At 45.6% G+C, this 27766-nt stretch overlaps 1 protein-coding gene across 1 annotated transcript in view; it reads right to left on the bottom strand.

Moving 5' to 3' along the window:
* Positions 1-1312: 1312 nt before the first annotated feature.
* Positions 1313-27766, bottom strand: part of ADGRG4 (adhesion G protein-coupled receptor G4) — a gene marked incomplete at its 5' end in the record, with an annotated part of 90932 nt that continues 64478 nt past the window's right edge. The window contains 14 exon segments of the mRNA XM_053743478.1: positions 1313-1401; positions 3117-3276; positions 4151-4223; positions 5859-5991; positions 7871-7988; positions 9152-9242; positions 10933-10994; positions 10997-11210; positions 14524-14602; positions 17611-17879; positions 20812-20936; positions 23614-23717; positions 23932-23993; positions 27078-27188. Of these exon segments, the coding sequence (XP_053599453.1) occupies positions 1313-1401; positions 3117-3276; positions 4151-4223; positions 5859-5991; positions 7871-7988; positions 9152-9242; positions 10933-10994; positions 10997-11210; positions 14524-14602; positions 17611-17879; positions 20812-20936; positions 23614-23717; positions 23932-23993; positions 27078-27188 (1690 nt within the window).

The following is a 27766-nucleotide window of genomic DNA, read 5'->3' as shown; positions in this document are numbered from 1 at the left end:
AACTAGGCCTTCATCAAAATTCACTGCAACTCAGATTCATTTCCATTTCTAGTCCCATAGCTGCCCATAACCAACTAAGCATGATGGATGAGCTGGCTCAGATTTTGAAGGTGAAAACTATCTATCTATCCATCTAACCATCTATCTAGCATGTCCCCTGATCTGAGTGCCTTCCCCCTATTAATGCAGCACATCCTTCAGGCTCGCCTCCCCTCTCATCCAAGTGATACAGTGTGTAAGCACAAACCCCCCACCTTGTTTCTACGACGAATACTGGGTTCACATAAGTAAATCTTGAAAACTTGCGAATTTGCCAGTCCCAACTTTTTGTTTAATTTACATAATCATTTGCATAGGACTGCATATGTTAAGGAAACATCTGTAGTTTTCTTATGCATTTAGATGAGATTAATTTTTTTCAATATTTGAAGTTACCACTTCTTATCGATTTCTTTTGGGTCTTTTAAAAATACCAGGGAGTTCTCCCATGGTGCAGTGGATTAAGGATCCAGCATTGCAGCAGCTCTAGTCACTGCTGTGGCACGGGTTTGATCCCTGGCTCAGGGAAATTCCATATGCCGTGAGTGCAGGTGGGGGAAAAAAAATGCTCACAGCAGGGTTCTCCAGTGCAAGGCCCTGAAGTCCACATGCCTCTCCCTTTTCTATCAGTCTCACTTTGTGAGTATCAAGCCACGGGCCCGGGAAAATGGGAACAGTAAGCCCATTTCCTTCTCAGGCAACCGAGTCCCCTTAATCAGAGCCGAAGGGTCTTAGAAGTTGAGATCAAACTATATTTTCAGATATTTGGGGGAACTCTTAGAAAACCGTAAGGCAAAGCGCCTTCACAAAAGAATGTAATCCGTTGTGAACTCCTCTGGAGCGACGTGACAACACAGGCCAATAATCAAGCTCTTTTTCATATATCGATTTTCTTTAGGGTGAGGTCAACCTGTGGCTCCAAGATCTCCAAAAAATCGCCTTTTCTAACAGGACTCCTCTACCATTCTAGGAAGATGTGGTCAGGACTCGACGAAAGCTTGGGGGTCAACCAAGGAATGAAAACCAGGGTTTGGGGTCTCTGTCCTATAATCCCCTGGGTCCATCTTCATGCAAGGGTCAGCTATTTCGTGGCCCAGGAAGAGCAAACCCAAGGATGCCTGAGGGATATTGGGTCAATATTTTCCCTACAGCCTCAAACCGTCTGCTAATTTGCAGTAAACCCATGTTTTGCTAATTAGCGGGAGGAGTCCTGAAAGGAATCATGAACCTTTCTATAAAATATCGTTTCTGTTCTTGACAGCATGTCAGGTCATTAGAGACAAGCTGTACATTCATCACCCAGCGGCAGCGGCGGCGGCGGCGGCGGCAGCGGCGGCACAACAACTGGAATCCTATTACTCACTGAAAAGAAATACAACCATGGGCTTTTTTCACAGCCTGCAATGATACCCCCCAAATCAAAACATTTGCAGAAGGTAGATATTTGTAGATTGGCCAAGTACACCCAAGTCGTGTCCCTACATCTGTTTTTGGATGCAGGTGACTTAATAGTGTCAGCATATTCTAACATTCAAGATACTTCGTGCGTCACATTCTGTCAGACTTTTCTCCCTCAGTCAGTCACTCGCTTCCCCGCCTCCTCCAAGAGAAAGTCCTCATGAAGCCCCATGGGGATCACGTATGTGGAATTTCTTTCTTTCTTTTTTTCCACACCTACAGCATGCAGAAGCTCCTAGGTCAGGGATCGAACCCACGCCACAGAAATGACTGGAGGGATTGGCATTTCATGAAGACAACATTTCATAGGCAAAGGGGTTGAGTCTGAGGCAGATACCCAGAGGTCTAAGGGCCTAGCTACATTTTTTGTTACGTGAGATGGAAGAGGGAACAAAAAGGAGCCAAGAACTTCACACCAGTGACTGGCACGCGCCACTGTTCTAGTCTGTTTAGTAGTCAGTGTTAAATCTTGCTTAGAGGGTCCCACGGGATAGCTGCTTTTTTGTTGTCGTTGTTGTTGCTGTTTTGTTTTTTAGGTCTGCACCCACAGCATATGGAGGTTCCCAGGCTAGGGGTCTAATTGGAGCTGCAGCTGTCGGCCTACACCACAGCCACCGAATGGGGCCAGGGATTGAACCTGCATCCTCATGGATGCTAGTCAGATTCATTAACCACTGAGCCACGACAGGAACTCCTCCCATGTGATAGCTTTAATGGGGTAGACAGGGCGGGTGGGCCATGGGGAAGTGAGAGGTGAGTGGGTTGCAGTTAGAAAGAGAAAGCCGTTAAGGTGTGCCTCGTGTCACTGTCCTGGAAAATGTATAGCCCTCATCTCATGCAAACCTCACTTTAACTCTGTGATAAATTATTACTGTCCCAAGTCTCACATTGAGGAATCACTATCATGTCTCTGTCCAGAGCTGGGATTTGAACTCAGCCCCGCTGTCTCTGTAGCCCACTGCACCGCACACATTTACAAGAGTGATGGGGGACTAGATCCATGGTGTTGAAACCCAGGAATTTTTCTTTCTTTCTCATAGGAATGGTGCAATTGTCTTTATTTTTCTTTCTTCCTTCCTTCCTTTCTCTCTCTTTCTTTCTTCCTTCCTTCCTTCCTCCCTTTCTTAGCTAGACACATGGCATGTGGAAGTTCCCAGGCTAGGGATGCAACCCACACAGCAGTGACCCGAGCCACTGCAGTGACAATGCCAGACCCTTAACCTGATGAACCACTGGGGAACCCCTTATTTATTTCTTGGAGGGCAGTACACTCTCTCAGTGCAAGATTTGAAAGCTATAAAGAGGTCTGGGGTGAAAAGGAATCCTCCCTTCCTCCCTGTTCCCAGATACCCAAGTTCCCCTTCCAGAAAGCCACCACCGATATTAGTTGCTTGTGTATTCTTCCAGAATGTTCATCTCTTTACTCACTTCTACTTCAAGCCAAATGCAAGCAGCCTGCCTGGCTGGGAAGCCTTGGTGACAGCATTTGGGGTGAGATTAGGAAGGCCACCCACCGTGCTTAGCCACAGGGTGTGAGGAACAGAACATTCATCTTCAAGGCCCCTCTGTGGCCTTTGGGGGACTCTTCTCGCCTCCATCCCCCCCACACTCCTGCTCACCCTGACCTGCCCTTTCCTCCCTAGGGAAAACCACTGGCTTCAGAAGCTCCTGTTTTGTTGTCTTTCTCTGGACCCTGGCTGCTGTGCCCTCAGGGGTGTCTTGGCTGAGAAGTTCGCCCCCACTAAGGAACTCATGGGTGTCCGTGGACGGATGAGCTACCTTCTTCGCAAAACATGTTGACATTTTAACCAAAGGCTTCAATCAAAAGCATGACTTGAATAATGGGGATTTCAGGCACTTTGTCATGACAGGCCAACAGGATGACATTTTTTTCCCCAAAACGTATGACCTTGTGGCTCTTGTTATCTACTTTCTGGGCGGGCATCAGGCCAGTGGGGTACCTGGAAACACTGACCACCCGACATGGCTTTACTCTCAGCATAGTAAGGACCCTGATCATTATTTTTTCTCTCTCTCCAGATATGGACACTTAGAGTTGTTTTCATTTGTTTGTTTGTTTTTTGTTTGGGGGGGATTTCTTTGCTTTTTCGGGCCACACCTGCAGCATCGGAAGTTCATAGGCCAGGGGTCAAATCGGAGCTGCAGCTGCTGGTCACAGCCACAGCTACAGCCATGCCAGATCCAAGCTGTGTCTGCAAGGTACACTGCTGCTAGCAGCAACGCCAGATCGCTAACCCACTGAGGGAGGCCAGGGATCGAACCCATGTCTTCATGGATACTAGTCGGGTTCTTAACCCACTGAGTCACAACGGGAACACCTTAAAGCTTTTGAAACCAAATCTCCGATGTTATATCCAGCTTACATCTACTATATCATACCTCCAGACTCAAATCTTCCCTCCCAAAAAGTAAGAAACAGCTATTACAATGAATAGAATTAGTCTGGCTTTCATATTCACCAAATGCTATCTCATCCTGCCCCTTCCAAAACAATATTGAGAATACGCAGTTGGAGCAGATGGTTTTCACAAACTCAACATTTCCCCCAATCTGGGTATCTCTGCTAGGATTTATTGGAGAAATCTTTGTGAATGGAATTCATTTTAATTTCCACAGGTAATATTCTTCTCACACAATTAGGCACAACTTCACAACTCAAGGGAGGGAAACAGTTGGGATCTTCCTCAAAGTCATCTGCATTAAAGAAAAAAAAAATCAAGCATGCTCAGCCGTGGCATTAGGGACTTTGCACCCAGTAGCGTCATAAGACATGTTTATCGAATGAAGGCGTGAATAGAAGAATTAGAAAGCAAGTAAAAGTGGCAGTGCTTGCCTGGGAGGGCTCAATGTAAATCTGGGGTGAATGAATTCTTCCCGACAGCATTGTTAGGCAATTACAGATGCATCTGTTCTCCTTGCCTGTGACTGAGGGGCTCTGTCATTCACAGTCGCCTTCACCTAGGGGAGGCTGAGGATGGACAAAGCCGTGGAGGCCTCCAGCAAGAGACAACATAAAATAGTAACACACCTATATGTCTCCCCTATGAATCTGATATTCCTGCTGCGAAGGTTTAGCTGATTCTCAAGCCTGGCAGTGCCTAGTGGTACAGAGGGAACACGTTTTCACCCGATGCTAATGGAATCGAGTTTCTGGCTGCTATTATGTCTGATGGTAGCATCCAGGTTGCAGTTTTAGACCCCGTGGCCCAAGAGGCTGGACTCCCTACCCCACTGGCTGAGGGACAAGATGTCACAACTGAGGAACATCTGGATGCTGCCTCTCCAGGTCTATAGCTTGGTGCGACAACTTTAAAATCTTGGACATGGTATTTACTATGAAAAATAGGTACTTGGGGCTGTATATGTGCTAATGAAACAACATTCCTCTGCCCCAATTCTCATCTGCTAAGGAGCTTCCACAATGTGTGCAGTCTATACGCCATGGCTCCCTAGGGACTCCACGTGAGCACCCACATATCTGCAAGGTAGCTGGCCAGAGTTTGATGGATGCTGGTGGCAGGGAAAGAGTTTTTCCATATGCACCAACTTTCCCATGCAGAAATGGAGACTCCCACGCAGTCTGCAAAAATGGACTCGACTGGTACATGGCATTGCCTCACGCAGTCCTGAAACTGGTAAAGCACTTGGGAGATGATCCATCTTGCCCCCCCCCCAACCCCCGGCCCCCGCCAAGTTGAAGGCAGAAGGAACGTAGCTCTGGGTAGGGAAGCCATGTGCCCAAGGTCACGGAGTTAGCGATTAGGGTCGAACCCTTCTGACTCCAAGTTTGGTGCTTTTCTTTCTTTCTTTTTTTCAACCCACCGTACTGCTTCCAGATTGGCTGCAGCCCTTGGAAGTAGAACTTCTGGTGGAGCCAATATAATGAAAACAAGTGGACGAGGGCAGCTCTAGCGCCATCAGTGAGATGGTGAGAGGATGACCAGAGCCAGGCCCCCACTGGTGTTCTGTGCCCACTGGAGTCTGCTTGGGTCTTTAAGAAAGGGAGGCAAAGGCCATGGCACTCGGGTCTCACAGGACGCACAGAACACGGAGCCATCACAACCTCACCTTGAGGTTCTTAAGTTCTTGCTCTAGTTTGCCTTTCTCATGACTTCAGGCCTTTACACCAATCCTTCCCTGACACTTCTCCTCCTAACACCTGTCTCCACCTCAACATCTGGTTGTGTACTTAGAAGCTTGGCTTCCTGTGGAAGAAGGGGAGCACGTTTAGTTTTGAGGAGGCACCATTTCCCAAGTCCATGCCTGTGGCCTCACATTCATTCGACACCTCTGGAATCTAAGTGTGGATGGCAGAGGCTTTTGTCTCCCCCTTTTTGGAGCTTATTTCTGAAGGAGTGCCTTGTGTGGGGCCTAAAGATCTCAAAATGGAACTCGTCGCAGTTATCCTGAGGGAGGCTGTGCTCAAAGGTCTTCTTCGGTCTTTCCCGCTTCTGCCCAACATTGAGCCCACATCTGCAACGACACCCCAGACAGCTAAAAACATGAAACTTGTCCAATTCCACACTTCCTGTGGGTAAATTATGCCTCAGGAATCCTGTTAAAAATATAAAGCCCAATGTACAGAGCATTCTCTCTGGGTGCCTCAGAGAGTCCGTTTTTCTTTTCTTTTCTTTTTGTCTTTTTAGGGCTGCACCTGCGGCACATGGAGGTTCCCAGGCTAGGGGTCGAATCGGAGCTGCAGCTGCCAGGCTACACCACAGCCACAGCAACACAGGACCCGAACTGCATCTTCAATCTACACCACAGCTCACGGCCACGCCTAACCCACTGAGGGAGGCCAGGGATCAAACGCGCATGCTCTCAGACACTACGTTGGCTTCTTAACCCACTGAGCCAAAAGGGGAGCTCTGCGAGTCAGCTTTTCTATGAAGTTGTGAGGCATCTGAACTCTAACGTGTGGTACAGGCAGAGCCAATTCACTCACCAAGGATGCCTGCCTTCCCAGCACAGGGACCAGCAGGTTACTGACGTGCCCAGCAAAACAGAATGAGAGGAGTTCCCATCATGGCTCAGTGGAAACGAATCTGACTAGCATCCATGAGCACGCAGGTTCGATCCCTGGCTTCACTCAGTGGGTTAAGGATCCGGCGTCGCCATGAGCTGTAGTGTAGGTCGCAGATGCGGCTCGGATCCCACATTGCTGTGGCTGTGGCGTAGGCCGGTGGCTACAGCTCTGATTTGACCCCTAGCCTGGGAACCTCCACATACCCTTCGTCCCGCAGTGAAACACGAAAATGAGGACGCCTCAGCCAGGAGAAGACGCTCAGTCTCTCTCAGCTTCTTTCGCTTGCCGTCACCAATGCCTAGACTCAAGCCTGCTTTTGCCACCATCAATACTCCAAGGAAGCCCAAGGCCATCGCTGGTTTTCTGAGGTCACCTTTCTAGCCTCCTTCCCAATGGCGTGATGGCGAGATCTGTATCAAGATTGCATGTCAACCACAGTTTTCCTCCTGGGCTGCTGTCCATCCTAGAGCTTGAGAGATCAGGCTCTCTGCAATGGGGACCAGCCTCTGTGCTGGCTCTCAGTGGTCCCCATATCCTGGCTTGCACAACCTTAATACTCTCCTCCCACGCGGTACCAACAGAACATGGCAGAAGTGATGGCACGTCACGTCCAAGGTTAGGTAATAAAAGACATTTCCCTCTGTCTTTCTCTCTCTCTCTCCCTCCTCCAACCTCTGCCCCCTCAGAAAAGGATGACCCAGATAAGATTCAGAGCTGATAGAAGTGACAATGGCAATCATGCTACAATATATAACCTGTCAAATCAACATGTTGTGCACCTTAAATGTACACAATGTCGTGTGTCACATATTTTTCCATTTTTTAAAAAAGAGACATGAAAACTAGTGGTTACCGGGGGAGGGGGAGGGGCAGGGGCCACGTAGAGGGAGGGAGGAAGAGGTACCAACTATTAGGTGGAAAATAAGCTACAAGGATATATTGTACAACACAGGGAGGAGAGCCAATACTTTATGACTCCAAATGGAGTATAACCTTTAAAAGCTGTGAATCACTATATTGCACACCTGCAACTTATATAATATTGTACATCAACTATACTACGATTTTGTTGAAAAGAAAGGCAAAAAGAGACGTTAAATACTCTGTTTTATAGAGTGGGGAGCTCCCTGTCTCCAGGAGGTTTCAGGTGGAGGCCTGTGACTTCCTGTCACTCAATGGGCAGTTGGAGTGGGGGGGGAGGTCTGGGTCCCCTGGCCCCGGCCCTGAGGCGCTCTGATTCCAGGTGGGAGACAGCAATCCGGAGGCTACATGGAATGACGCGTCTCATTACCTCCCTCAAGGGCTTTATCTCCATTTGCAACGAACAACTGTGGTGATGAAGCCAGCAGCGTTCACTCTTCTTCTGGGCAGCGGCCACCTGGAAGGTGGTCCAGCTGCCTGAGGTGAGCAAAGCCCCGTCCCCCAGCAGGTAAAACTCCTCCAGCTTCAGCAAGAACAAGGGGCAATGGCTAAGCAGCACCTCTTACTGCTCTGATTTCCTGCATGGAGTTGAGCGCGTTCTCAGACTTAAAGGTTATTCTGTGAATTCGAATGAGCTGCCTGCCAGCTCTCCCCCTCTGCCTGACAGCCTTCCCTTTTCTTTCCAATAACAGATTGATCTGCTTACTCACCAGCACAGAGGCATGGGGGAAGATGTCAGGTTTTTGTCACCTGCATTTTTATTTGTGAATCCCTCCTTCAGATATGGCTCATCAAGAGCATCATTTCTTTCCCACCTGACTGCAGGGCAACCCGCTTCAGCCAGAATTGCACACTTGCCATCTGCCTTTTCAATGGTTAATTTGTCCACTTGTCCCATTGCATTCTCGTTTGGAGTATTTGGGAGGTGTGTGCATGTGTAACTTGAGTTTGAATCTCAGAGCTCCCCAAACACCCTCTCTGCAAGATGGCACACTTGATCTTGCAGGCGGGACTAGGAACTAGGAAGGCTTGGAGCTTGATTGACATAAAGCACATCTGACAGAGACAGCCTGGTTCTGTTGATGCTGGATCCTTGGGACTCCGGTTCTTGTCCTCGGGAGAACTCCTTTTGGATTCTTTTTCTTTTTCTTTTCTTTTTCTCTTTTTAGGGCCACACCCTTGACATACGAAGGTTCCCAGGCTAGGGGTCGAATTGGAGCTGTAGCCGCCGCCCTACACCAGAGCCACAGCCACTCGGGATCTGAGCCGCGTCTGCGACCTACACCATAGCTCACGGCAACACTGGATCCTTAACCCACTGAGGCCAGAGATTGAACCTGCGTCCTCATGGATACCAGTCGGGTTCTGAACCTGCTGAGCCACAACGGGAACTCCCCCCATTGGATTCTGCATGGACCCATCTAGCCTTCCCATGATGACACTACCCTCTCCTTCCACCGCAGGGAGGAAGCATCCGCTGCTCTGCAAACACCCCTCCTCCCTTCTAAGCTCTAAGCTTCTTTGCTTTTTGGTGTCTGGTCAGCTTTCCCTTGAACCCCTCTTTCCACAGGGTTAAGTGTGTTTCTCCTCGGAATTTGTGAGCCCATGAAAAGCCTGGAGTGGTAGCTGAGGAAGAGAGCCGCTTCGGTACACCTTCTAGAGCAAGGCCGCTTGTTCTCCAAGCACCGTGCTGCTGAGACCAGGGTATTTCAACGGAGGCCAGGTAGCGTCAAGAGGGGAAAAGGGCAGGACCATCACCAGGGCCTCAGCCAACGATCTGGGATGCAACCAAGCACCGATAGCCTGATTCTGCCCCTACTGCCGGAGGATTAAAGGTGACCTGTGGCGGGAGAACAACGCATTTGGTGTCTTTTTACATTCCCATCGGAATCGGCCATACGAGGTTGTGGGAATCCCAGGGGACAGTTTCATGGCTCTAAAATGAGATGGTTTCTTGAATCACAGGACTCGAGGTCAAAAACTCTACCTTACTGCCGATTGCTCCCCTATCCCCCTGCAGCACCTTGGGGACACCTGGCTTAAAATAACTGCATTCCAACTCATATTTCCCAAGGTTCCTTATGGGTTAAGCACCACAGTGACAAAGGATTCTGAGGTCTTTAAAATGCCAAATTTAAAACAAAATTTTAGGAGTTCCCTGGTGGCCTAGTGGTTAAGGACCTGGCATTGTCACTGCTGTGGCTCAGGTTACTGCTGTGGCCTGGTTTCCATCCCTGGTCCAGGAACTTCGGCATCCTGTAGGCAAGGCCAAACAAACAAACAAACAAAATCAACAAAAACTAGAAAAACAAAATTTTACAGTTTTTTCCCCCAGCAGAATTTCTCAGAGCTTTTATCACACTAATGCACATGGTCCCATTTCGATAATGAGGGAAGGTAGTTTTCTGCATTTCCCAAATTTCTTTGACCATAGAACTCTTCCTTGCTGGAGCATCCTATGGGCCCACCAGCTCACTGTATTCTGGTAAAAGTATTTATTGAATGAAAAAGTAGTTAAGAGCAGTAAGAGAGAGCCTAACTCCATGCACTGCCCAAGTCGACTCACAGCCTGCCCCCAAAGCCCAAATGAACTGGGCCAAACTGGAAGATAAGAGCATGGGGTGGAATTTGATATACCCAGGAAACCATTCTGCATGCTTCTTCCTGCCAAGATGTTTCCTGAGGCAAAATCAGGTTAAAATGAACATCAGCAACTATTCAAATGTGTGTTAGCCAGACCCCTAGCTTTTACTTCTCATGCCATCTTTGGCCTACCATATAATGATATTAACCATTTGCTCCTTTCGCCAGAAATTAGAAAGGAGATGAGAGAGCTATCAAGCTATTAGTTTAGGATTGTCTAATTCAACCAGCTGTGGTGACTTTTTCAAGGGTGATTTGTAGCAAAACCAAAACCAGAACCTTGACCTCCTACCATGACCAACTGCTCTCGGCTCTTCACCTTCAATCCTTTATGGCGCTGCAATTTCCTAACGTGGCTCCTTCCTAGAGTATTAGGATATCCGAAGTAGCCAGAGTCTATGGTGTCAACAGTTTGATGTTTTTCCTGTCCAGTAATTGCTATGTTCAATGGGTTTGTGTGCTTTCAAAATGTCAACGCAAGTGTGAATCGGTACACTGACAAGCACAACGCCTGGATGCAATAAATACTGTAGGAAGTATTGCCATTAAGGGTTTGCCGTAGACATTGCCAGCTAGCTGGAGTGGCGTTAGCTATCTGGGCTTCTCTCCACAGCCCTGAGTAAGAGAGAGTAGGTTCATTTAATGAAGCCCTAGCATTGAGCCAATGGTTCTAACGGCTGCCTGTCAGTCATTGACAGCAGAGATCTCTGGGAGTATCTTTTCCTCCTTTGAATCCCCAAAAGGTGAGACTTTCCAAAGCAGCAAAAATCTTGGTGGCAGTCAAGCTAGCCACTGAAAGTACAGAGAAGCAACGCTTAGCTTGCAAAGTGTTAAAGATGGCAAAAAGATACAAGAAAAGGATCCTTACAGGTCCCGAAGCAAAAAAAAGGCAAAGCCACAGATGAGGCCAAGTAAGAATGTGGGGCTTGTTGTGCCCTTGAGGTCATGCAGGGTCATCCTCCGCCGAGGCTTCTGGCTTTGGGATTTCATGGCATTCGGTTGAGCAAGAACAATGCCGAGCATGGCGAGCTTCGTGAGAAATGTGAGGCAAAAAGAAGCCACCACTGAGACGTGAAAGACAGGATCATCTTTAATCCAACAACTGGAAGAGACCAACGAGAGAGGCCATGATAAGGAAGAGAAACATAAACTTCTATTTTCTCTCTCTCATTTTTTTTTTTTTTTAAATTTTGGCCACACTCAGGGCATGTGGAAGTTCCCGGTCCAGAGATCAAACCTGCACCACAGCAATGACCTAAGCTGCTGCAAGGATAACACCAGAGCCTTAACCTTCTGTGCTGCAAGGGAACTCCATAAACTCCTACTTTTAATGAGACTATGATCACTGGGTCAGTTCCATTTCACAGATTGCCTAGGCCTAGAGTGCAAACCAGCTCCACAGAGCTCACACTTGCTCACTGGGGGCAGGGCTGGGCCAAGAACGAACCCCCTGTCTCCTGAGCCCCAGGGCAGGGTTCTTCCCAGCATGAAGTTAGAAATCCCAGAGGCTGTTTCTGCCCTCCGCATGCAGAAACCTCTCAGAAACTCCCTGGGAGGCTATTCTCTTCCTCAACAGCAGAAAAACAAATTATGTATTTCCCCCCAAAGTGGCTGACACCTGAGCTTTTATTTGCAGACTCAATTCTGCTTTGCATGATAAATATCACAGTGAAAAGACATGGGCTGTGACTGGCTTTTCGGAATGCCATCTCAAAGGATGATGAGATTATCAGAGTTAATGAAAATGCAACAAAAAGAGGACAGCTCTGGCTGTCTTGCTTTCAAATAGGATGTTTATTTCCAACCTCCCACCACAGCTACAGGTTTGAACTACAAAAGGCAGCACTGGCTATTGGATTGCTTAATGGCACTGCAGTTTCTATTACAGAAGGAACACGCTGTGACTCATGTGAACAGACACTTCATCTCATAACAGTTCCAATGGCTAAAGGCACTACCTCTGATTTTTGAACAGAGACAGGTCTCACTCACTGAACTGCATGTCACCTTGGCTGAGACCTCTTTTCCAGAACCAGGAAACTCCCCTGTGGTCACACTGCTCGTGGTGGTGTGGATTCTTTTCTGTGGATGTGACTTTGTGTGGGTTGGGAGGGAGTGAGGGGGGAAAAGCATTTCATTTCCCCCAAAAGAGTCTAATACTTAGGGTTCCCTGAATACCATCTTCAGCCTTAAGAGATACTTAAGAAAACTTTTTATTTTTTGGCTGTGCCCACAGCCTGTGGAACTTCCTGGGCCGGGGATCGAACCCGAGCCACAGCTGTGACCCAACCTGCTGCAGTGACAATGTCAGATCTTTAACCTGCCATGCCACAAGGGAACGCCAAGAAAACTCTTCAATAGAGGCAGCGCTGTATGTTTGGATAGAGAATCATCTCCAAGGCTTATCGTTAAGTACCAAATGGTGTACAGCTACCATTTAGGTAACAAAGTGTGCCAGAGAGTATCGTTCCAAATTCCCTGGTTAGGAATAAGAGTTGCATCAAGGGAGAGAAACTGGGGCGCTGGATGTTGGGAGTGGGCCTCATTTTTCATCCTCTACCCTTTTGTTCATTTGAATTTTGTACCTTGTGCATGTATGATGTCTTCAGCATATCATTATTTTTTAAAAAGCTCTTAGAGCCGTCTGCTTCTCACTAACCAATTCGCGTCTGACAGCGGTCTTTTCAGGGCGGGGGCGGGTGGAGTTAGTTTTGTTCTGGTTTTGCTTTTGCTTTGGGTCACCATCCGCTAGACATGGGAGGCCCTTTAAGTCACAGAAAAAGGCAATGAGGGAGGACGGAGGAGGAGATGAGAAGGAAGGGAAGAAAAAAGGGAAAGAGAGGGTAACGGGCATTCTAATTAGAAGGCATCTGCTGGCGGGGGCAGTATCATTTTGACCCTCTGGCAACTGTCATCTCAATATGAAAGCCGGAGGAGTCGGAGGGGCCAAGACCTCGTGCATTTGACTCCAGTCCAGTGGGAGAGGAAAAATCTATAGCGGAAAAGAACTTGAGAGGCTCAGCTACAAAGAACGGGCACAGGTGAGTAAAAGAAAAAACAATCCAAAGTGTGAAGGACCGAATGGTAACTACTACAGGCCTGTGAAAGAAGGTTCTAGAGAGGTGGAGCCACGTGAATGGCTACTCTCTGGTACCTGTGGGGGAGCGAACAGAAGAGCTGGGCTTATAGACCAAACAGAGAAAAGAAAAAGAAAGAAAGCAAAGAAGAGCAACAGGCCAACAAAGCTGAACCAATTTACAAAGGAAAGTGGTGGAGTCTAGTTCAGGGGAGACCTTTGTCGTTGAAACACAGAAAATGTTTTCCAACCTGTTTCAGTGTTTCCTTACAGTGGCCACTGCAACTGCAAAGGTCTGCAAACTTTCTTGCTTTTTTTTTTTGTTGTTTGTTTTTTAGGGCCGCACCCACGGCATATCGAGGTTCCCAGGCTAGGGGTTGAATCGGAGCTGTAGCCACCAGCCTATGCCACAGCCACAGCAAACCCAGATCTGAGTCGTGTCTGTGACCTACACCACAGCTCACGGCAACGCCGGATCCTTAACCCCCTGAGCGAAGCCAGGGATCGAACTCGCAACCTCATGGATCCTAGTCGGATTCATTTCCACTGCGCCACAATGGGAACTCCCAGTTCTGCAAGCTTTCTCATCACCATAGTGGCCAGACGTCTGTAACGTCGATTTCTTTTTTTTCTTTTTTTTTTGTCTTTTTGCCATTTCTTGGGCTGCTCCCTCGGCATATGGAGGTTCCCAGGCTAGGGGTCGAATCGGAGCTGTAGCCACCGGCCTACGCCAGAGCCACAGCAACGTGGGATCTGAGCCGCGTCTGCAACCTACACCACAGCTCACGGCAACGCCGGATCCTTAACCCACTGAACAAGGGCAGGGACCGAACCCGCAACCTCATGGTTCCTAGTCAAATTCGTTAACCACTGTGCCACGACGGGAACTCCTCGATTTCTTTTACTTACATTTCCTTGCATTGTAATTCTGTCATTATTCTCTTCCCAGGGAATAAATTGAGAGCTCTTTGCCTGCCACAAAAGTAAAATAAAATAATTCAAAATTAAATTAAATAAATAATAGCTGCGGGTATGCAGCGCTTACCCTGGCAGAGGCCACCCACTGAGTACTTTATGTACATGATGTCATTTTAATCTGCACCCAACACAGACAGCACACATTATTATCCCCACTTTCCAGAGGAGGCAAAGGAAGGTAGAGGTAAAGTATGTTGTCCAAGGTCCTACGGAGCCCAGACACCTAACCATTATACCAGGGCTCCCATGAATGACCGTGTTAGGGTAAAAAGGCTGAGGCCAAGCCCCTCCCTGAAACCAGTGTCACGACCAAGCCCCACGCCAGGAACACCAGCTGAGAAGCAGAGCGGCTGGTACTTACGACGGAGTCGTTGAGCTCAGAGTCCCAGCCCTACTCTTTTTCGCACCCAATCTGATGGCCACCACCAGGGCTGGGATCCCTAGAGTGGGGAAGCAAGCCAAAGGCATCCAATTAGGAAGCGGGGGAGCGCTCCTAATCAATGACTGTGGGCGCGGATACATTAAGACACTGTTGAAATGATACACAGATGTGCGGGCATCAAAATACCATTGTTTGCAAAATGTTTGTGAATTCTTCCAAGTTAAACATTTCTAGGAGTTCTCCAATCTGCTAAACTAAACAGCATGCCAATGGCACCAATACAACACCCACAGGGTATTAAAAATAGCACAAGTGCCAAAAATCAACTTGGCAGTGAAAGTATCTAGTTCATGGGAATGCAAGTTCACTTCAAGCCTTTCTTCTCAGACGATAGGGCTGCCAATTTGTCTCCTTTTCAATACTGCCCATTAGCTCCCGGTAAGCTTTGTCTAGGTCACCTTGGAGGAAGGGCACGGGCAATCAGCTGCAGCCTTCAGTGCTGTTCTGACAGGGGAGCTGTTTCCACACTCGTTACTAGTTTGACATTTTGACTAGATCGACCAGTTAACGACCAGTCAATTCAGCCAGAGTGTATAATAAAGCAATCAGTTCAGTCAGAGTGGTCAAAGCGTGACATGAGTATAGACACGGGGTTTTCAAATCCAATTACATGTACATTTGCAAAACTTAAATGATTTCTTTATTGCTAATAGTGTATTTCTCCTAAACTAGGAGCATTACCCCCGCACATATTTTAGGGGTTTTGTTAAGATACTTTCCAAAGCTGTGTCAAACACCAGAGTGCCAAGCATCTTAAAAATTCCTCCATTGTCCCGTTCTGTGATTAATAGGACAATCCCTTCTGATGTGTATAGGGCACACCTAGCACAGTGCCCAGCGCGAGGTAGATGCTGAAAAAGTACCTGTTGGAGGCCAGAGGGAGGGAGGGAGGCCTCGAATTTTAGGAAGGAAGTTGTGAGACAGTCCTCAGGTTGTGTTTACACTTTGCTAATTAAAAAAGATCCCGACTGGTTATTAAAAAATGTGGACAGGCAGATCTGCCGCCTCAGACGGAGATTTAAATAAAGGAATGAAACCTTTTCAACAGGTTGCTTTGGCATTAGGAAGGCAGAACTTCAAACAAATAGAAGCTAATATTTATTTTCCTTATAGTTGATTGCATCTGTCTAATATTTAAATGCTCTGAAACTCCCTGTAGTGGCCGGCTCTGCCATGGCTCCCTGGCCAACCTCGCAGGTGTCCACAGAGGCCGAGCAGACAAAGGCTTGAACCACAGCTGACCTGAATTTTGGCAGAATGCCTCGTGATCCTCTATGAATTCCAGATGCCAAGGCCATCTCCTGTCGCCAGCCCACGTCCTCTGGGAGGCTGTCACAAGACAGTTTATAATCACCTCCTGGGTTCTGAGGGGATGTGGGGCTTTGCTCCCTGCCACCCCCTCCCCAAGGAACTGCACAATATAAACTCGAACAGCTTCAGTTTAGAGCTGGCTTCCCAGCAGCGGGGGATCTCACAACTCGTGTGGCAGCCATCTGTTTCCTTTTGTTTTGGTGTCATTCTTTATAGCGTGGGGGACAAGGACTTGGAAGCTGGCACCTTTTCACTGTCTGCATAAGTAATCGACTGAATCTGAGAGCAGCTCGTTGTATCTTTACTGGTTGAGCCAGTCAGGGCTTGGCCTTGGCTCGGCCTTGGCTTGGGTGTGTACTTGACACTCCCCAGGTTTTTCCTGCCTCCCCCTACACCCCAGCAAGTGTGTATGGCCTATGCCAAGATCAAAGAGATGGGAAGCCAGCCTTGGGGAACACCAACATGGAAGAAGCAAGCCAAGGAGGAAGGGTTGGGAGAGGAAGCTGAGGAGGAGTGATGCCGGGGAATGGAGCGCTATTTCCAGCCCCTTCACAGTTAACCAGATGTGGGTTATCCGCTGTGGGGATTATTCATGAAGCCTCTTCCACATTTTTCTATTTTCAAGAGTTGAGGGTCGCCAGGCATAAAGGGGGGTGTGCAGGCTGCTTTTGGCTTTGTATTTCCGATGGATTCTGAGTCTACTAAAACCATTTTTTAGATTATGCTTTACTATTTGCCTGTCTCTGCATCCCACGTTAGCATGGATAATAGCACTAACTGCATATCTAAAGAAAGCAGGTACAACGTTAATGAACTCATTAAAAGGATGAGTAGCTAGTTGGGCAGCTCTTGTCTTCACAAAGGCAGTGGGAGATAAAACCTATCTTGCCAGGGATCCTGTGCATCCCACTTAATACACATCTCCTACGGATACAACCCATTCTCTGAACCCAAAACCATTTCGAGTAGGCGAAGGGTGAGAGAGGAGCTGAATTAACCACGTCAGCTAGAAACACAGGGAAGCCGACCAACAAAATGACATGTAAATTAGGAACTATTCATGCTGCGTTCCTCCCTGGCTTCGTCTACAGGGCAGCAGTGATGGGGAGAGTCATGAGGTATGAGCGAATCAGCACCCTCTCTTACCGCACCAGTCCTTTCCAATCCCAGCCATGCGAATTCTGGCAAATTACCTAATCTCTCTGTGCCTCAGTGTCCTCGTCTCTTAAATGGAGATAACGCTGAAACCTTTCCCATAGAGATATCCTGAAGATGAAATAAGTATGAGACACTTAGATTCAAAGAGACACTTAGGACCGTGTCCGGCTCCTGCAGGTGCTACCTCAGTAGTGGCTGTTATATCCATGAGAATTCGTTGGGATCGTAACTTGAGTAAAGGAAAGGATAAAAGCCGACAGGCTCACTCCTGCAGATGCAGCATTCAGCCTGGCACACAGGCAGGTGCTTGGGAAATATTTGTGGACCATTTCCTCGCCACCGAGGTTAAAAGTTGAATTTATAGAGCAATACAGGCAGAAAAAGAAATGCCCACCCAAACACCAGTAAGGCAATCATTAATTTCTTGCCTATGATAATAATGGCAATTTGGTCCTGAATAACTTGTCTAATGGAGCTGGAGTTAGACAGACACAGGCTTGAAACAGAGACATCAAGGACGGTGGTGGAGATACTCACCCCAACCAACCAGACAAAACTTAAGAATATAATTGGGAATGTATATGTTGAAGACTTTGACTAGAGCAAAATACACGCGGACCGCCTCCGGGCCCATCCACGTCAAAGAAACAAGCAGGAAGTAATGAAGTGCCATTGCTGCTGGGATGCAAAGTCCCACTTTCTTCAAGGATGACGACCAGCAATTGACCAGAAATACCAGGTTTAGCCTCAGTAGTGCTGCACACAGGTTGATCAGGATTTTGGAAGGATGGTCTTCCCAAAGTTTGCTAAAGACACAATGTCCAGTTAGGTAGGGTCTCTGTTTCTGATCAAGCATTGCCATATTTTATCTGCATGAAAAGTGCAAGAATAAAAGAACTGCCTATTAGTATCTCTTTTATTTAAACAATTTTGTTTTATTCCAAAATTGTTTTACTGTGATTGAGATTGTTTACAAAATCTTCCATTCTCTTTACTAGGCTATCCTTCCAGGATTTGAGTCACTATCCCTTGACGTATTTTGTAAATAAATTTTAAAAAACCCCAATCTTCTTTAAAATAATAAATTTACTTTTGAATAAAAAAAAGAACTGCCTATTGAAATTAAATTACTCATATGACTTTATATGCACGGAGTGTTTGAGCCCCCATCCTCTTTCCAGGTAGAGTCAAAGTATAAATACGGTGACCTTCACGAAGAGGAATAATAACAGCCTCTCTGAGATAAGCAGCTCCCCTCTTTTCTGTTTCTTTTTCTCTTTTGAAGAGAAGGAAGGAGTCTCCTGGATACTGCGATTCCACCATCACTTTTTCAGCACATTCAAGGCTGGATCTACATATGACCAAACAGCAGGATGACTATGGAAAGCATTTCAAGTAGTTCCTTGGGTATTTCCTGCGATCCAGTCATTTGGCACCATGGAAATATGATCTTAAGTTTCACCAAGTGGTCACAATTGTACTTTGTGGAAACTGAGCCAGTATTTTCCAAATTTATAGAAAAATTATCTTTCCGTTGGATTCTTTTTCATTTCTATTAAATGTCTATTGATTTAAATTTCGCCATTTTCATTTTGGGTGTACGTGGGTTTTTTTAAACTGAGGTAAATAGTAAAGTATATAAATCTTAAGACTGCAACTCATTGAATCTTTACAAGTGAATACACCTGACGAACCTCCACCCAGATCAAGAGGTGGAATATTTCCAACATCTCAGAAGGCTGCTTCGTTCTGTCTCCCATTTATCCCGCCCCCCACCAGAGATAATGGATAGTCGAACTTCTTTCCCCACAGATTTAGTTTTGCCTGTACTTGGAACGTCATATCAATGGAACCACACCACAAGTTGTCTTCTTTTCCTCATTTCCTTTGCTCAACTTTCTCAGATTTAGATGTTCTGTTATATTGTACACAGTACAAGCACAGGTGAGCCTTGAATAATGTGGGAGACAGGGATGGTGACCCTTGGGATACTCAAAAGTCCACATATAACTTATAGTTTTTCCTCCATCCCTCCTCCTTATCTGGGTCCTGCATCCTCAGATTCAACCAGCCCCCAAACATGCAGTCCCGTGGTATTTACTATTGAAAAAAATCTGCAAGTAAGTGGACCTGCACAGTTCAAACTCCTGTTGTTCAAGGGCCAGCTGTAGTTCATTCTTTTTTTACTGCTACAAGCATTCCATTTTATGAATATACCACAAGTTATTCAACCAGTCAACTATTACTATATGTTGGGGTTGTTTCCAATTTGGAGCCGCTGTGAATGAAGCTGCTGTGAATATTCTTGTATCTTTCAGTGGACATATGCAGTCATTTCTAATAGTGAAATTTCTGGGTCAACAGCTAGATAGATATTTATCTTTAATAAGTGTTGCCAAAGAATTTGCCAAAGTGTCTGTGACATTTTGTAGTTGTTTCATATCCTTGTTGACTCTTGCTATTTTCAGTATTTTTAATTTTAGCCATTCTGGTGGGTGCACAGGAGTAAAATTGTGATTTTGATTAGAATTTTTCTGATGAGTAATGATTTTGACAACTTTGTCCTATGCTTGTTAGCCATTTGGGCGGGGGTTAGGACTAGGCATGGATGTCTTCTTTTGTGAGGTGCCTGTTCAAGTCTTTTGCTCATTTTTAATTGTATTGGTCTGTCTTTTGCTTTTTGCTTTGTAGTTTTTTTTAATGCATTCTATATACAAGTCTTTTGTCAGCTATATCCATATGAATATCTTCTTCCAATCTGTGGTTTGCCTTTTCTTTTTCTCTTTTTCTTTTTTCTTTTCATGGCTGCACCTGTGGCACATGGAAGTTCCTGGGCCAGGGACTGAATCCAAGCTGAGCTGTGACCTAATCCACAGCTGCAGCAATGCCAGATCCTTCACCCACTATGCTAGGCTGGATATTAAACCCATGCCTCTGCAGCAACCCAAGCCCACAGTCAGATTCCTTTTTTTTTCTTTTTATGGGTGCACCTGCAGCATGTGAAAGTTCCCAGGCTGGGGGTTGAATCGGAGCTGCAACTGGTGCCTATGTCAAAGCCATGACAACACCAGATCCAAGCCACATCTGCTACCTACGAAGTAGCTTGTGGCTATGCTGGATCCTTAACCCACTGAGCCAGACCAGGGATTGAACCCAACACAATGGGAGCTCCTTCAGTCAGATTCTTAACCCACTGCAGGAACTCCTGTGGTTTACCTTTTCAATATCTTTATAGCATCTTTTTATGAAAAAAAAATTAATTTTAAAAATTAATGAATTAATTAATTTAATTTTTTGGGGGGGCCACATCCATGGCATATAGAAGTTCCTGGGCCAGGGATCGAACTCGAGCCGTAGGTGCAAACTCGAATCGCTGCAGTGACAACTCTGGGTTCTTAATCGGCTGCACCACAAGGGAACTCCAAAAAGTTCTTCATTTTAATTAAATCCAATTTATCAACTTTTCTTTTTATGGTTTAGTGTTTTTACAGCCTGTTAGAGAAATCTTTTCCTACCCCAAACTTCTTGCTTTTTAAAAAATCCAATTAAAATATTTTTTTTTCCATAGGAGCCTTGGTTGCTTTTATTTTTTTAACCTGCTCACCTCATAATCTAATGGATCTGAACTCTTCCCATTGTGATGAGTGGTAACTTTTTGTGAAATCAACAAGGTTACAATGACAATAGCATCCATCAAACCAAATTAAACTTGCTGAAGCAAAGATTATATCAACTTACTAAAAAGCTATGTGTGTCACCATTGCAACTTCCAGGAAAATGGAGAAGATTCCACATCCCATGTATGTTACAAGCACTAATAATATTCATTCATTCACTGCATCCACTGCCCACCTGGATAAATCCTAAGGAATGCAATGTATTGTGTTTTATACATTTGACAAGGCAAGTTTATGATAAAAACACTTCCAGTGCTCACTAATGGGAGGTTCCCAGGATGTATAGCATCTCTGTTACAGCTCTTATAAAAACCGGAGGATGTGGATGGATATATGATAAGACTGCATATTGTTTGTTGACTATGCCTAGTGCAACTTACTGGGTACAGGGCATGACGAGCCATCAACAGCACTGGAAGAACATTTAGTCCTTAGTTTTATTGTCATTAACATGTTCCACACTTAAAATATGACCAAACTAATAGATGCGAATTTAGGGTGCAAAGTGAATCATTATCTGAACTGAGCGTCCCCAAACACTGCACAGAACATCAAAAAAAAAAATGTTCCTTTTCCTCAGACCTTAAATAATGTTTATAAAGTTAAGAGACAAAATAGACCTTAAGACCACATAAACCAGTAATTTCTTAGCCTGAGGGCCATAAAAGACCTGAACTGATATGCAAAATTATTTGAAAAATGTGTGCATTGTTCTAGGAAGATGGTCCAAAGCTTTCATCAGCTGGTGATGGAGATTCAGTAAGAAGCATTGGTCTACTCTGGTATTTCTCAAGGGCACAATTTGACACCCCCCCCCCAACCCCGGGACATCTGGCAATGTCTGGAGACATTTTTGGTTGTCACAACCGGGGAGGGTGCTACTGGCATCTAGTGGGTAGAAGCCAGGACTGCTGCTAAACATCGTACAATACACAGAAGAGCCCTGCACAACAAAGAATTCTTTGGCCCAGAATATCAATAGTGTTAAGGTTAAGAAATACTGGTCTACTCCAATCTTTCACGTTTCAGAAGACAAACCTAGGGTCCAAACAAGTGAAACAACCTAACCAAGATCACATATGTAGTTAGTAACAGAGCTAGACTGAGACTGTGAGCCCTGGTCTTTTGACTCCTGCTGTAATGTTCTAACTAATTTGGAGGGGATTAGACAAAACTCTTACTGTTCAGCATCAGCAAAGAAACTCATTTGGTTGAATAGATATGGTAAAAAGAAAGAAAGAAAGAAAGAAATATAAAACAAACACTCAGCTCTCAAGAAGTTTACCATGAGTAGAAGAAAGAACTCATACACAACACATTCGGATAACAGTATATAATATATATAATAAAGTAACTTAAGAAAACTAAGAAAGGAGTTCCTTGGTAGCTCAGTGAGTTAAGGACCTGGCATTGTCACTGCTGTGGCTCAGGTGGTTGCTGTGGTGTAGGTTCCATCTCTGGCCCTGGAACTGCCACATGCCACAAGTGTGGCCAAAAAAAGAACCAAAAAAAAAAAAAAACTAAGAAAGTATCCAGGGGTGGGTAGAGAAGAAGCAAACACATTTGAGAGCCATTTTGAAGGAAAACTCGTCAAGTCCCAATGTTAGGGAGGACCACAGGAAACAAAGGATATGCTTTAATTAAAAAAAAAATCAATAGAATATTTTTTAAAAATTAAAAAATTAAGACGGTTATGAGACAAAAAAATAAATTTGCCTGGGTTCAGTTAAAAAAGAAGAAGAAGGGTAAACAAGGACTCTGAGGCTCTAAGCCTGGATATGCAGATTAATCAGATAACTCTTGTTTGGTGAAATACTGCAAGTATTTAAAAGAATATCTTTCCTATACTGCAATTTCACAATAACTATTAAAATTAAATATTTTAATGACCATACTCTTTAACCCAGGAATTCTACTTCCATCAATTTATTCTGCAGAAATACTTACACCAATGTCAAAGGACAAATGAATAAAAATGTGTTTTACAGCACTGTTCATGACAGACAAAAATAGTAACAACTAAAATGCCTACCTATAGGGGATTGGGTAAATTCACTGTGTTAAATCCACACAATGGAATACTACAAAAGTTTTTTTTTTTTAAAGTAAAGCATCGTTGGTTTACAACATTGGGCCAATTTCTGCTGTACGGCAAAGTGACCCAGTCATACATAATAGAAAAGTATTTTTAAAAATTAAAGTAGGTGGGAGTTCCCATTGTGGTTCATGAGTAATGAACCCGACTGGTATCCATGAGGATGCAGCTTCAATCCCTGGCCTCGCGCAATGGGTTAGGATCTGGCATTGCCACGAGCTGTGGTGGAGGTCGCAGATGCGGCTCGGATCCCGCATGGCTGCGGCTGTGGGGTAGGTCGGCAGCTGCAGCTCCAATTCAACCCCTAGCCTGGGAACTTCCATATGCCATAGATGCAGCCCTAAAAAGATAAAAAAGAAAAAGAAATGAAAGTAGATGGATATGTATTTGCCCAAAAGGTGTCCAGTATATATTGTTAGGTGAAAAGCGAGTAGTCAAAACAGTATGAATAATTTGACCCCGTTTTTATAAAACACATATTAATACACACATGGGAAAAAAATCTCAAGGAATATACATAAAGGTCTGAAAGGCAGTGATCTCTCGGGAGGGGGATTATAGATCCTTTCTTTAATGTTTGAATTTTGAGATGCTTATTTTTATAAGGAGACAAATAAATATTTGTCTCTACTTTGAACAAGATGAGGGGCTTCTTTCTGGTGGCATGCCTGCTGCTTTCTCCTAACTTGCTTCACACACATGTACCTGGTCTGTAATCTCAGAAAAATTGTCAAAATTCTATCAAGGTGTGATGAAGAGACCACTGGCCATGAAGACCCCCAAATGGGGGAGGGGGTCGCACTGACAGACCGTGTAATATCCCTTTGTCTCCTTGACCTCACAGCCTGATGATCTCCATCCGCCTTGCCCATCTGCAAGAGACAGAAGGGAATTTCAAAGCAATTTTGCTTTTCTCAGAAATGCTTAACTTTTCATTATATGTACTTTCGGAACGTGTGCTATAATTAGTATTGTTTGTTAAGACAGCAAGAGAGGTATAATTGAACACTGAAATTAAATTAAGTCTAATAGACTAAAGTGACTTGTTGGGGACTTCGTAAAAGGCATAACTTCTTTGGTTCTCACTTTTCCTGTTCTTGCACAGGTTAGGACAGACTGTAATGATGAATGACAGCCCCGCCACCATGCTGGAGGGACAGAGTAAGGACTGTTTTTCAAGTAGCACAAGGGGGAAACAGGTAGACCTAGAACTTTTGGAAGGGCATGAGCTATGGACCATCAGCTGATACATGGGCCTCATCAGTGGGATGGGAACATATGTTTGAAACAACCAGCTCCACCCAGAATTCAAATGGTCTCAAGTGCTTTGCATTCAAGCCAGACCATGATCTGGCGCTCCTTCAGGCCAATTAAAGCCTCTGGTCTAGTTGACACCTGCCTAGTTTCTCACTCCTAAGCATAGTGAGGGTTCTAGAACCAACCCACATACCTCCATAACCTATAGACCCTGGTACCTCCAGGGTAGTACTAGACCAGAGGAGTTAGCTTAGGGCAGGCAGCTACGTGTGGTCAAAATTTGTCCATCAGGGATCACGCCATAGATCCCAGAAAGTTCTGGGTCCCTGGACAGATGGGTAGGGACAAAAGGTGACCTGAGAGGAGCCCAGCAACGGGCCTTAATGAACACACAGATCAACTTATTCAGGCTGTGGGGACAAAGCTTATCATTTTATGGGAATCTTAGCCTGGGCCACTTGGAGCGGACCAGAAAAAAACAGTGCTACCTCTGTTGTAGGAAAACAGTAGTATTCTTACATCCCAGGGAGTGCAATGGGAAGACAATCTCCCCTTTTTCTCACAATTCCAAGGATCCCGAAAAAGGAATATTCTCAGGCAGAGCTTCCGCAGGTGGAAGGACTGGTCCCAGGGCCACTCCTAGTATTCCGGGGGCAGTTGATTCTGTGTGGGAATTCTCGGAGATCTGGCTATCTCCCTGGAGATCCCAAGTGCGATGGCCAAGCTTAAGAGGAGCCTATTCAGCAACCCCCTGCCCCGACCCCCTTCTCTTACTGTCCACAAGGACTCATATCCAGCCCAGCAGGAAGGGCCCTTACAGAGCAACCAGGAAGTCTTATCCCCTCAATGAGAAGGTAAGATCGAGGCCCCCTAGAGAGTAAAGGGACCCCCCAGGGTCCCACAGTCAGGGTAGAAGAGAAGAGGGGAAAAGGGAAGGAGATGGAAGATGTGGCCAATCTCATGCGAAAGCACAGAGAAAGAGCCAGATCTATCTTCATTCCTCAACTTCCTTCAAACAGCTCACGGCTGCCCTGCACTGAGTGTTCCAACTTTCTTTCTTCCAGCTTGCTGAGTTGTGTGATTTTTCTGATCTCCCAAATAAGTGTCTTCTCAAAAAGAAAGTTTAAAAAAAAAAAAAAAACCTCCCATGACCTAATTAGATAATGAAACTCACGTTTGTATCTTGGTCATTTGGAGTTCCCTGTAGGGTCTAATAAGACAGTAGCTTCAGTACAATGCACTCCCACTTAACTGCCAAATAGGAAAATGGTCAGAGGTGAAGAAAAGTCTCAAAAGGCAGAGTGAACTTGATCATAATTCTAGAAAAAAAACCCAAAAATCAGAGGTAAATAATTTTCCTTGTGATAGTTACCATACAATGACAACTATACACTAGTTGTCTCAATGTTTTGTTTTGGTTTGGTTTTAGGGCTGCGCCTGTGGCATACTGAAGTTCCCAGCCTAGGAGTCAAAGTGGAGCTGCAGCTGCTGGCCTAGGCCACAACCGCAAGGCCAGATCCGATCCTCCTCTGCAACCTACACCACAGCTCTCAGCAATGCTGGATCCTTAGCCCACAGAGCAGCGGGCCAGGGATCGAACTTGCATCCTCATGGATATTAGTTAGGTTCCTTTCTGCTGAGCCACAACGGGAACTCCCTTGATGTTTTCCAAACAGTAGATACACACACACACACACACACATACACACACACACACACACAGGGACCGTTTGTGAGTTGACATTAAGACTAACCCCGGAGTTCCCGTTGTGGCGCAGTGGTTAACGAATCCGACTAGGAACCATGAGGTTGTGGGTTCGGTCCCTGACCTTGCTCAGTGGGTTAAGGATCCGGCATTGCCGTGAACTGTGGTGTAGGTTGCAGACTCGGCTCAGATCCTGTGTTGCTGTGGCTCTGGTGTAGGCCAGTGGCTACAGCTCTGATTAGACCCCTAGCCTGGGAACCTCCATATGCCGTGGGAGTGGCCCTAAAAATGGCAAAAAGACAAAAAAAAAAGACTAACCCCAAGTATCTTGGGGTTTACAAGTGAGAAAACATCATATTACTGCTGCATGGTGATCTGGTATGTGTCCTTTAAAATATGTGGTAACATAAGATTTCGCCACCTCCTCCTGGTGCCAGGCCTTGGAGGAGGCTGTGGATAGTCATGACATGTCTGATGTGTGCTGGGTGCTTCTTGTGGAACTTTGGAACTGGAGGCTCACAGCTGAGGTCAAGCCTTATGGGCATGAGATTGAGCGGCCTCCTTCTTAGGCCTAGGGAGCGTTCTTGACACCTCACCAGCACTTGCAGTCTCCAAGGAACTGGAGCGCAATGAGAAATTGGTTCTGGGGGATGCTCGGTAAGCTGCAGCCCCAGCCAGCATGAAGAGATCTTACCTACTTAACAGGGTTCAATTGGTGTCTATTTTTTTTAGTCCCCTATCCCACTCTTCCTTCGTCCCTTCTAGAATTAAGACCTATGAAAAATATGCTGTACCACACGGTCTTTCAGACTGGGGATGAAGGAAGCCATCAAGGCTTCACCATGAACATACATGCACATCAAAGAACGAAACAGCAGCTCATTCTTAGACCACGGCTAAATTTGATCACTTAGTAATATATGCCTTATGTTACGCCATATGACTTCGGTTTTAATCCTTTGGTGATAATTAATCCATATTTTAATGCTCTTTACAGAAATTCAAAGGCTTAAAAATGTTCAGTTATATTAAATGAAGTTGTTTGCCTCCTTCAAAAAGAAATGGAATTAAATGTCATCTAGAGTGATGGGACAACCAAAAGATCCACCTGTCCCCAGTCACTTCTCCGCTGGAGTGGGCGATCTGCATTAAGTCTTAGAGTCACATCTGTTAACTAGCCAATTGTTTTTAATGGAGCAATCAGGGAGGGGTTCTGAGACTTTTTTATTCTGAAATGAAAATGGATATGTTACCCAGATTCCTTCCATACGCTGCAGGGTAATAAATGACCACTAGGTCCGCCAAGTTTTGAAGGGATGTATCTGAAATGCTGGCACTCACAACAAATGTGGTCAATGCTTTAGTGACATTTTTTTGTCTGCATATAAGGTAGAGGAGTTCAGGCCCTAAATTTCCAATTTCTTGCACATTAATAATCAGTCTAGAATTTTGAAGTACCACACAGCACTAGGTACAGAAAGGTGGAAAATAAAATCGCAAGCTACGAAGGAATTTTTAGAGGTAATTTAGCTCATCTCCTGTCTTCGCATCAGGACTAAATTATACCCAGACAGACCAGTTCGTTAATCCCTCCATATATCTCTCCAACAAGCACGGCTTTTGCACCCGCCGCTCAGGGCTGCGCTAGCAACAAAGTGAAACTAGTGCCTACTTTGATAAGTCTCTGGACCTTGATATTTCACAGCTCATCTCAGTTCTAACCCTCACTCCTTACTTACTTTGAGGGAGTCCTTCCTTACAAGGAACATGAACCCATCATGGGTTGGTTATAAGCCTCTTCCTGGTCCATCCTCGCCGGACATGGAAGCAGTCTGATTAACATCCAGCTTAGCCAAGCTGTCCTCCCTGGCCACCGTGAACTCTGAGGCCAGAGCACAGGCATCCGGTGTCCTGGTGTCCCCCACCTGGCCTAGCACACAGCAGGTATTTTATCTTGTA

The sequence above is a fragment of the Phacochoerus africanus genome, chromosome X (genome assembly GCF_016906955.1).
Source record: "Phacochoerus africanus isolate WHEZ1 chromosome X, ROS_Pafr_v1, whole genome shotgun sequence".
Taxonomy (NCBI): domain Eukaryota; kingdom Metazoa; phylum Chordata; class Mammalia; order Artiodactyla; family Suidae; genus Phacochoerus; species Phacochoerus africanus.
Note: the sequence above shows the minus strand (reverse complement) of the source record. Positions and strands in the feature narration are given on the sequence as shown.